This window comes from Mesoplodon bidens (assembly GCF_964165515.1).
Source record: "Mesoplodon bidens genome assembly, chromosome: 18".
Lineage (NCBI taxonomy): Eukaryota > Metazoa > Chordata > Mammalia > Artiodactyla > Ziphiidae > Mesoplodon > Mesoplodon bidens.
Genome location: NC_138175.1, coordinates 31,720,748 through 31,733,049, shown reverse-complemented (window position 1 = coordinate 31,733,049; position 12,302 = coordinate 31,720,748). Strand labels below are relative to the sequence as shown.

Here is a 12,302-nt window from a genome sequence, read left to right as displayed (position 1 = left end):
AGCTAACAAATTATTTCCTTTTTAGAAGCAATCTATACTCATCACTAAAAATAATCCAACAATATAAATCCTAAAAAGTAAAATATAGAAGTTCCTTTTTTCCACCCATTCTTTAACTCAGGGCTTGGCAAATTTTTTTCTGTAAGGGCCAGACAGCAAATATTTTTTGCATTGCAGGCTATATGGTCTCTGTTGCAAGTACTCAACTCTGCTCTCGTAGAGTGAAGTGGCCACAGACAATATGTAAATGATGAGTGTGCCGTGCTCCAATAAAACTTTATTTATAAAAATAGGTAGAGGGGGCTTCCCTGGTAGCACAGTGGTTGAGAGTTCACCTGCCAATGCAGGGGACGTGGGTTCGTGCCCCGGTCCAGGAGGATCCCACATGCTGCGGAGCGGCTGGGCCCGTGAGCCATGGCCGCTGGGCCTGCGCGTCTGGAGCCTGTGCTCCGCAACGGGAGAGGCCACAGCGGTGAGAGGCCCGCGTATCGCAAAAAAAAAAAAAAAAAGTAGGTAGAGGGCTGGATTTGGCACGTGGGCCATAGTTTGCTGACCCCCTTGCCCTGACCCATGTCCCAGAGATACTCATTGCTAACAGTATTTGGATTATATACTTCCAGACATTTTCTTTGCTTACATAAACCTAAATGTTATATCTGTATGCTCATATAAAAATACATATGTATGGATCCAGCAATCCCACTACTGGGCATATACCCAGAGAAAACCATAATTCAAAAAGACACATGCACCCCAATGTTCATTGCAGCACTATTTACAATAGCCAGGTCATGGAAGCAACCTAAATGCCCATCGACAGACGAATGGATAAAGAAGTTGTGGTACCTATATACAATGGAATATTACTCAGTCATAAAAAGGAACGAAATTGAGTCATTTGTTGAGACGTGGATGGATCTAGAGACTGTCATACAGAGTGAAGTGAGTCAGAAAGAGAAAAACAAATATCGTATATTAACGCATGTATGTGGAACCTAGAAAAATGGTACAGATGAACTGGTTTGCAGGGCAGAAGTTGAGACACAGATGTAGAGAACAAACGTATGGACACCAAGGGGGGAAAACCGCGGTGGGGTGGGGATGGTGGTATGCTGAATTGGGCGATTGGGATTGACATGTATACACTGATGTGTATCAAATTGATGACTAATAAGAACCTGCAGTATAAACAAACAAACAAACAAACAAACAACTAATACTAAACTTTCTTTGGGATATCTGTATGGAAATATGTTAATATAAATGTTTCAGACATTACATGAAATTTCTAAAAATCGTATATGTTCTGGCAGAATGTTATAAGTCATAATTCTAGTTATTACTTTAAAATGTATATCTCAGAAATAACTAAATTTCCTTGTCAATTGCATTATTATGAACTTTCATCAAATCTTTAACTGTGGTCATTTTTAAGTCTTTTGTCATTTACAGACAGTTCTGGGTGAACTCTGATGCTTTTGCAAAAATGTTCCTATAAAAGGGTTTCATCTTCAAGGAATTCATGGAAAAGACTCTGACAAGTACAGGTTCCTGGTAACTGACTATACTGCTGAACTGAATGAATAAGCATTTTCAGAACTCTAATGGAAAACTGATGAATTCATAAAAGTGCTAACAAAAGATCAAGATGAAAAAAAATTAATTACATGGGACTGAGTGAACTGATGAGGATGATTATAATTTTTGTGACTTTCTGTTTGAATAAAAAAAAATATATTCCACAAGGACTCAGAGGCAAAAAATATACAAATCAATTATCACTGCAAAGTAAAGGAGCTGTTACAGTGGAGGATTACTGGACTGAATGTCAATATTATGACATAGTATGAGTGTGTTTCGTGTTTGGTAATTGCAATCATCGTTGCTTTTGTTGTGGTCATCCATTTACAATGCTTGGTGTCAGTTTATTTATCTCTTGCAAAAATAAAATACAGTGTGTGTGTGTGAAAAAAATACATATGTATGTATGTACAAATATACTATACATGAACAAATATACCTTTTTGTTTGCTTCTTTTTAAATGGAATCATCAGTGAGATATTTCTTATTCATAAATTTGACAAGAATGTGATATGAGGAACCAGTAATTTCTACACATTTTGTATAAAAATGTTCTGTACAAAAACACTTTATCTGGAAATGTCTGTATTAGCAAAAACTGAGAGAAACCAAAGGGTCCACCAAAAGGTGCTTATTTAAATAAATATGGTACAGCTATACAATGTAATATTGTGCATATGCAAAAAAAGAAATAGAGTATACTGCTATGGAAAGATGTCTGCGGTATATTAGTAAGAGATAATTAAGTTACAAAATATAAAAAATAGTTTTAAAGGCAGTTAATATCAGAAGAGTAATCCAGCATTTCTGGTTATCTAGCTTAAGCTTCCATATGTAAAACAGTGGGAGGGGCTTACTCTACCCACTGATAGGATATCATCTTTGATTCTGAGGTGATTTAACAACGTATAATACATGGGAGCTAAAAGTGGTGAGCTGCTTTATGCATTTTGTTTTTCAAAGCTTTAAAACATATTTTGCTGGACATCATTACTGCGATCACCTGGGAATGCCAGCTCATGTTGTTCAAGAGAACCTGGCATCCAGGTGGGACTGCATTTTAGTCCGATTGAATATGGCAGCTTTTACAAAACTGCTATTAGTAGGAACGGAGAAAGATGTAAATGTGCATTGCACAAAAAAGATCATTACTCTTTAGCCTGTGATCTCCCATTCTCACCTGTGGGCACACTTTAAGAAATCTGTGAGTTGAAGGCAATATATTTAGTTGTAAAAATTGAAAGCTGCATTGCTTAAATGGTAAAATTAGGAATAATGTGAAAGAAGGTTTGATAATTCTTTTTTTTTTAATGCTATGGCAGATGCAAATTTTCGGTTTTGATGTCTATTTTGAGGACCTAAAACAAGGCTTTTAATCAATGTATTATACATCAAATTGATACTGTTAACTTCTGATTATTCAAATTAATAAAATATTCATAGAGAAATGTCCGAAGTTTTACATTTCTCAGACTCCCCACGCCCAGTAATTATCATGCCTAGAAGCTTTTTAGTAAAAGCAGCAGTCATCAGGCTGACGGAATCTGACAGGCCAGCAAGGCCCAATTACACTGGTGCTCTGTGGCACTTTGATGTCCTGGAAACGAAGAGAGATAGGGGCAAATTGGGTGGCACATTATGTTAATGACTTGATTTAATCCAGCCACTAAACTTTATGTGGCCTGTTAAAAAAGATGCTAACACTAATTATGCCACCTTGGAAAGGAAAGGAGGGGACAAGCATTTCATTCTGACAAAGTGAAGCTCATAAATGTTGTAAATGAAATGAAACAAAATGAAGTAATCTATGATTAATTATACATCACAGACATGAAGAAAAGAGGAAGAACCAAGTAATATGTCTAAGTCCTGGGAAATCTGTTAGATTCCTTTTAAGGATCAACATTTCTAAAAAATAACTATGAGCTGTCAGATTCTGTAACATGAAAAAAGAAACTGAATAATCTTAAATTGCTTACACAGTGTAGTAGATAATTGAAATTCATAGCATAATTGGCATAAATGATGTTTATCTAGGACACTACTCTCACTCTCAATTTTGTGACATTACAGCTATAGGTAAAGGCAATTTAAAAACATTTCTACAAAGTGGAGGTAACCACAGAGTGGGGTTATTTAATTACTTTTTAACTAGTCCCTGTGCCTCTAATCTATTCTTTACTTTATTGATAGCATGATCTTTTAAAATGTGATTCAAGAGTGCAAGCTCCACAAGAGCAAGAGACTTATTCCTCTTATTCACTGCTAAGTTCCCAGTCCCTAGACTAAGGCTCGGGACACAGAAAATGCTCACTACCTGTTTATTGAATGACTGATCTTCTTCCTCCTCCCTTAAAAATCCTCATTGGCTGCTCGTAGAACTTCAGGATAGACTTCAAGCTCTTCAGATAATACACAGAAGCCTCAATGCTCTGGACATGACTATCTTTTCAGCATATTCTCCTGGGGCTCCCCATGTGTGCCATAGGCTTGGTCCATCCTAAAACCGCTCTGATTCTCAGAACAAGCCATGCTCCACATTCTCTCAAATTATTATGCTTTCGTTTCTTTGGCTTATAATGTTCCCTCCTCTGCTTCCACTAATTCTTAATCGTCTTCAAGTCTTGGCTCTAGCTTCACTGACTCTAGGAAGCCATTCTTGATGAGGGTCCCTCATGCTGAGTTAGGCACCCCTCATGAAGGCTCCCACAGCAGCTGTGCATTCCATTCTCCTAGTGCTGACCACTGCATTTAATTGTGTTTGCCCTAGATTGTGAATTTTTTAGGCTAGGGATTGTTTCTTGTATGATACACAGTAGGTGCTAATGAATAAAGAATTGCTGTGAGAACTATAAGGAGATATTACATAGCATGTGCTTAGCACATATTAGACACTCAGTAGTACCTTCCCTTCCAAAGAAAGCTATGTATTCCTGTCCTGAGATTTCTACCTGAAGCAGTTCTTAAAGAGGAGACAAAAGAAGAAACTAATGAGCCACAAGTATTTTTGTGCTTAAAAGTTACTATCAACAATCAGATAAAATGACATCCTGTGTCTCCTGGTATCATGCACTGAAAAGGACACAGCATTGCTCCTGTAGTATTCCTACCAAAACGAATAAACTGAATCACACAAATCCAAATTGAAGGACATTTTACAATATAAATGGCCTGCATTCTTAAAAAATGTCAATGTTATGAAAGACCAACTCAATGGAAGGCTGAGGAACCATTATGCATTAAAGGAGGCTACAGAGGAATGAAAACTAAATGCAGTGTGTGATCTGGATTTGATCCTGGACCAGATTAATAACATGCTATAAAGGATAATACTGGGACAACTGGCAAAATTTTAATAAGAACTGTTAGATTACAGTATTATTATTCTGAAGTATTTAGGGGTAAAGGGGCATGATCTCTGCAACTATCAAATGATTCATTACAACTATGTATGTAAGAATGTATGTTTATGATGCATACACACTGCATATAAGCATATATAGGAGACAGAAGAGAAATGATTAAAAAAAGAGTATAAGCAAATGTTAACAACTGATGAATGTGAGTGAAACGTATTCAGGAGTTCTTTGTACTGCTTACAGAATCTTTAAAGAAAAAGGTTCCATGACTCATATTAAACGATTTGCAAAAGCACACAGAAAAACGGGTACAATCACTAGAAAATGCTATATTTCAACATTACGATGATCTCTTATTTTGTTCCTGTGCTTACAGATTATACTATTTTACTGTATTTGTTATATAATTTAACAAAACTAAATTTCACCTATGAACATAAGGTTCTGGTCATTACCTTCTACTAAAAGTAGAATTTTTAAAACCACATGGGAGCTGATTAATGGCTACCAAGGCATAAAGCATTGCTTAAAATAGCTGCTTGCTTTAAACGATATTCACACTTCTGAGAGAGCATCTAAAACCATTATAGGAAATCACATTTTGGAATGGTAGTGAAGGCTGTATTAGGCTGCAGCAAAGTAACACAAATTACTTTTCTGGAAGTAATAAGGAAAAAACCCAGTTAACTACAAAGGAAAACTATATGTGTAAATTAGAATTAACTGAATACTTTAGAAGAATAGCTCTTTCACTAAACTTCTTGGTTACATCAAATTTCTTTACTCTTAGTTAAGAGCACTGTATGACTGCACTGAGATCCTAGCAATGTTGTCAATATATACATGATTCTGTTGGAAGTCTGATATAGGACTTCTCAACCGCAGCACTGCTGACATTTTAGGCCAGATAGTTCTTTGTCGTGGGTCCTATGCTTTGCAGCATGTTTAGCAGTAACCCTGACTTCTAACCACTAGATGCCAGTAGTAGTCCCTCTCAGTGTGACAAGCAAAAATGCCCCCAGACATTGCCAAAATGTCCCTTGGGTGGCAAAATTGCCCCCAGTTGAAAATCATTGGTCTAAGATGACAGAATTTAGATAACATTTCTCCATACTTTGAAAGTTACTCTTAGATGATGAATACAATGTTTAGAAAATAAAATTAACTGTTCCAATGTCTCCCTAGTGTCTCTTGGATAAAATCCAAAACATTTAGTCTTCACCATTGTAACGGAAGTCTTCTATCCCTTTCTACAGAAAGGCTTCTCCAGTTAGTGTATTCTTGACTTCTGAAACATAATGTGCATCCCTGCCTGCAGTAAAAATGCACATGATTTTCTCCCTGCTGCCATATATCCACATCTTTGAGTTGTCACAGTTAAAGCAGGACACTCCTTTCTACTGTGTGACTGGCCACAGCTGAATGGGTCAAAGGAGCACAACTGATAAAGATGGACCCAATCCAGAGGCTAGACGTGGCTCATCAGATCCTTCTCCTTGGGGCTGGGCATTCTGTGTGGCTATCTTTGGGCAGTAAGCAAGTAAAGCAGAAAAAGTCAGCTTAAAATGAGAAAAAGCAGACACAAAACTATGAGAAAGAGAGTGGGTGAGCCAGCTTGTGGGCATATCCGTAATGAAGTCTATTGAAAACTCACTCCAAATTTCTCCTTCCTCTGAACTTCCTTAATTAGTGGCATGATTGCCAGCAAGTCACCTTATTTCAAAATCTGTTTACTCATTTGGAAAATGAGGAGGATAGGCCCCAAACCGCTTTATTCTTTAGCTCAAATATCTGACTATTAATCATTGGTACTGTCTCCTGACATTGTTTTATACTGTAATTTAACTGCTGAATTACTACTTGACTTTTTCATGAAAACATCTTCCCAATGAATGTAATGTTTCCTGAGGGCAGGGCCGGAACACTGTATCTACCTCCTTCTGCAGATCACTTCTGATCTCCATCTGCAGATCACAAACTGCAGATGGTGAATCCCTGGGAATCGCTGAGTTATAACAAGAGAGATGAGTGCTGTTTGTAGATTGGCTAGATAAATATACCCCTTGGTACTAGTCCTGTAGACCCTAGGACTGATTCAGTATCTCATATTGTTACGCTCGAAAGGCTAAACAATATAGCCTTTCAAAAATCGTGATGAAAGTAAGCAGAGTCTTGCAGAACTATTGAGAAAGAAATGTGAACCATGTGAGAAAGAGATCTCTGAATCAAGCTTGCAGGCTTACTACTCTTGATGTAATGAATGGAGTGTTCTTAGTAAAATGATGTGATGCTTAAATTTATATGTCGACATGTTTGGGCCACGAGGTACCCAGACATTTGGTCAAACATTATTCTGGGTAAGTCTGTGAAGGTGTCTCTGGATGAGATTAACATTTGAGTTGGCAGACTGACTAAAGCCGATTATACTCTCTAATGTGGCTGGGGCCTCATCCAATTAATTGAAGACCTGAAGAGAACAAGAAGGCTGAGTAATAGGGAACTCTTCCTGCCTGACTGCCTCGAGCTGGGACATTGGTCTTTTCTTGCCCTTGAACTGAACTGAAACATCTACTCTTTGTAGGTCTCCTGCCTGCCTGCTTTCGGACAGGAACTCACACCATGGGCTCTCCTAGTTCTGAGGTCTTCCAACTCAGACTGGAACTAAGCCATTGACTTCCTTGGGTCTCCAGCTTGTAGACTGCAGATCTTGGGACTCCATACTCTCCATAATCACAAGAGACAATTCCTTTTAGTAACTTTCTTTCTCTCTCTCTATAAATATATCTTATTGGTTCTGTTTCTTTGGAAAACTGACTAATACAAATGGCTAGACAGCTAAATTCCACACAAGAGGCTCATTTTCCCATTGATTCCCATTACCAAAAACTTCCAGTAGAGGGTAGAGAATTTCTATTCACTGAAATAATTTGATTTATTTTGATAAAATAATTTCACAATTTCAGATTTGACAAAGCAAACGAATGAAACTGAATTGAACTAAATGCTATAATTAAGTCTTAAGGCAACCATATGCAAGACTCCTTTTTTAATTTATCAATTTTGAACAATAATGATTCCATATATCAGTACACTATATGTTAGATGATGTTATTATAACTAATAATTATATAATAATAATTATAATAAAATTTTGGACAGATGAGTTGTTCTGTTTATATTTATAATCATCTGTTTGTACTTGTCAATCACTACAACAATGGATTTCTCTTATTTTATGGAGGCATCTGTGACAAATGAAATGTTCTGTTTTATGGGTTTGTTTTGCAGAGAGATTAAGCTAAGAATGTGAGATTTTAAGAGTTGAAATAAGTATTGCAATTCTTAAAAATAAAGTAGAAATTCTATAGAAAAGGAGTACAATTAATCATTTCAGGAAAATTAATGTAGATGAATAGAAAAAGCTAGCACTTTACTTACATTTACTTTATAAAAACTTTTTCTCCCCTTACAATGAAAAATGCTCTGGTAAGTGGGACACTTCCTATATAAATTAAAGTATAATTTTCTTCTCAAAATTTCAATTTACATACTACTTTTCAGCAATGTGTTACAAAACAAGCGAAGTATACCTATATGAAATTAATTACCTTCTAAGGGTTTAATTTTTTGGCAGAATGAAATAACTTTAATAGCTTATCAGTGACATATTTAGATAACTTACACATGTGAATAGTCTATGAATTCACATATGTAAGTTATTATAGTTTTAAATGCAATCTCACATTGTGAATTCTTTAAAGTTCAGATTTGATTTAATACATCTTTGCACAATGGTTCTGAAAAGGAGTCAGAGAAGTCAGCTGGTTTTAGCAAGTAACTATTGAAGCTACTGATGTTAGGTACTCTTAAACGTGTAAGCAAAAATAACGCTTACATGTTATGGTCTGTTACATAATGAAAGTGTAAATAAAATTTTCTTGTACTAGATGATTACTTGGATAAGATTATGATAACACATTAAAATTTTTCCAGAAATATTCTGCCTTAAGATTTTCATATATGAAAACTGATAAACTATGAATGAAAAGCAGCTTTATTTCAGAACATATCTGGTTGATATCAGGTTACTGACCTGTTTGATGGTCTTGGCGATAGGACCTGGAATAATACACTCATCACTGTCAGAAGCTGATCTGTCTTCTTCATCTGTTAAAAAATAAAATTTTATTGGTTTAAATCTGTTAAACCAATTATATTTGCACCTTGTGACATGGAGAGAAATAAGCACACATTACAAGGATAACCTTAAAAGAACAATACGGTAATCATGTCTGGATTTTTTTAGCAGTAAAGATATTTATATTACATTTTAGAAAAGAGCAAACAATGACTGAAAAATTCCAGGTTTAGTTTTAGCAGAAACAAAGGAAATAAGAATGTAGCTTGTTCTAGTACGAAATTAAAAAAAATTTTTTTTAAAGAGAAGAACATGGTAATAATGTCTAACAGCCTAACCAATACTACTGTGTAAAAATCAAGTTATTCCTACTATTTAAAAACATTTTTAAAGGTTTTACAGCTTTATTGCAGTAAACTGACATATAATAAACCACACAAATTTAAAGTACAAAATCTGTACTTACATTCTGAAACTATATATTTTGACAAATATGTAATTCTGTGAAACCACGACCACAATTAAGATAGTGAACATATCTATCACCCCCCAAAATTTCCTCATGCCCCCTTGTAATCTCTTTCCTTCTGCACCTTTCTATTCCCGTTCGTCCTTCCCTAGGCAACCACTTAAATGCTTTCTGTCACAACAGATTAATCTGTTTGCCTTTTCTAATGTTTATATAAATTAAATCATGATACAGTTGTCTTTTATTGGTCTGAGTTCTTAGTTTTAATTTTTAAAAAGTCAAATCCTCTAGAATAACCCAGATAACAGTACTGAACCCAAAGAGGCTATAAAGTCACTTAAAATATAAACTGGGAACATGGTCAGCCACAATACTTGCATTCTGTTGTGGTGCTCCAAGTTGAAATAAGAAGATATGCAACAATTCCACCTGACCACAGCTGACCAGACTGACCTATATATCCCATCATTTCTGTCAAGAAACAGCTATCAGGAAGTACAGTCACTATTAAATGAAGATGTTCTATGAGGCATGCACGCTCTAACAGATTAAATAAAACAGAGTTAAGGAAATAATGTTAATTTAAAAAAGAAAGTTACCTTCTGGTTCCAGTTCTTCAGTTATTTCTGTTTCATCTTCAGAAGAAGTCAAAGTTCGTTCTGCAAGCTGACCCTCAGAGAGTAAAGACACATCATCATCTTTTCCTTGTTGCACTTTCTCTGTATTCTCTTTTACCTTATCTACACTGCTTTCCTGAGAAACATGAAGAAATAAAAGCACGCTGATATATTATCGCTTAGATCACATTTATAGCATTCTTGCTGAAGCACTTGAATGATAATTAAGCACGTAAATATGCACTACATGCACTATATATATGAGTCATTAGAAAATAATCACTTAAGATGTATAAATGAAAATATGCAGATAAATTAAAATGTGATTATAAACTAAGAATAAAAAAGCATTAATCTCAAAATGAATTTTACATTATACTTTAATTCACATATATATTTACTACCTACTAATGTCTGCTTAATTGTAACCGTTATACTTGTCATATTTTTGACATTTCTATTTCAAGGAAGTCATATATAAAAATAGAATCAACGATATGATTTCTTGATCCATGTCAATGCAAAGTCTTTAAAAAACAAACCTTTCAAAATAATTTTAATACAAACACATACCTCAGGAATATGTGAAACAGTTGGCATATTAATTTCTATTTCTGGCGTATGTTCCACTTCTGGTGAAATTTCCTTCGTATCTTCAGGAGGAGTACAGGTCTCCTTACATTAATGTGAAAACATGCATGTATGTTATTCTGTATTTATTATTAAATCCCAAATCATGATAAGTTTTCACACACACGTGCGCATGCACATGCACACTTAGGATTTACTGTCTTAATAACTTTCATATATAAAATATAATAGTGTTAATTATACTTATCATGTTGGACATGACATCCCTAGTATTTATTTATCTTATAACTGGAAGTTTGTACCTTTTGACCACCTTCATCCAATTGTCCCTCCCCCATCCCCTGCTTCTGCTATCCAGAAATCTAATCTCTTTTTCTATGAATTTGTTTGGTTTTGAAGTATAATTGACTTACAACACTATGTTAGTTCCTGTTACATGACACAGTGATTCTCTATTTCTTTACATTTCAAAATGATCATTACAGTAAGTCTAGTTATGATATGTCACCATACAAAGATACTACATAGTTACTGACTATATTCCTCACATTGTACATTTCATACCTGTGACCCATTTATTTTACAACTGGAAGTTTGTATCTCCTTTCCTCTTTCATCTATTTGTTTCTCGCCCCCCCCCCACCCCTCTCTCCTCTGGCAACCACATTTGTTCTTTCTATCTGTAACTCTGTTTCTGTTTTGTTATGTTTGTTCATTTGCTTGTTTGTTTTTTTGGATAAGATCTCTTTACTTAGATACAGATTGAGAAGAGAAGAGGTCTAGGTCTGAAGTTTGACTGCTGAGGTACTTCAACATTTAGAGTTATGGTCCAGGAGAATGAGAAGAATAACTGGCTAAATTGGAGGAAAACTAGGAAGGCATGGTATCCCAGAGGCCAAGAGTAAAAGGAGCAAGTATTCCATTGTGTCAAAGGTTACTGGGAGATTAACATGGAGACTGAGAATTGGCCACTGTGAAAAGTGGCCAAGTGAAAGTCATTGTGACCTTAGCAAGAGTGGCTTTAAGGAGGAAAAGTTTTACTAGTGTGAGCAAGGAACAGTATGAGGAAAGGAAGATGGAATTGAGACAACTTTTTGAAGAGTTTTGTTCTGTTTTGCTTGATGGTAAATGGGGGCAGAGGATTCGGGCAGTATCTGGAGAGAGATATAGGGCCAAAGGAGGGTTCAGATCAAAGAGTAAGAACAGTTAACACTTACACACAGTGCCAAATTACAAAGGTAACATTTTAAGGGAAGAAGTATTTTATTTATCTGTTTCCATTTAAAATCAGGGAGGGTATACTATGTCATTTATTCCGAATATTTGTTATGGGAAAAAAAAATTAGTATTTTGAGTGTTTACTACTTACAGAACGCTGATGTGGTGTGATATCCACAAAAGATACCTTCTTATCTTTAGGTGTTAAACGTCTTGGTTTAGGTGTTGGTGCCTAAGATAAACCAATATGTCAAACTGAGAATGATGAACAAACCTTTCAGATTTTTTTTCTCTTTTATGTGGCTATTTACTTTTATAGGAAATTCAA

The 12,302-nt window shown here is 35.4% G+C and overlaps 1 protein-coding gene across 1 annotated transcript in view; it reads right to left on the bottom strand.

Annotated features, from left to right (window-relative positions):
- The window catches only part of RPGRIP1L (RPGRIP1 like), a 98,608-nt gene that overhangs the window by 26,839 nt on the left and 59,467 nt on the right, over window positions 1–12,302 (bottom strand). Inside the window, exons 19-22 of the mRNA XM_081216483.1 lie at window positions 12,126–12,206; window positions 10,739–10,840; window positions 10,148–10,301; window positions 9,035–9,108 (exon numbers count right to left, since the gene is read on the bottom strand). Of these exons, the coding sequence (XP_081072609.1) occupies window positions 9,035–9,108; window positions 10,148–10,301; window positions 10,739–10,840; window positions 12,126–12,206 (411 nt within the window). The remainder of the gene's footprint in view (window positions 1–9,034; window positions 9,109–10,147; window positions 10,302–10,738; window positions 10,841–12,125; window positions 12,207–12,302) is intronic.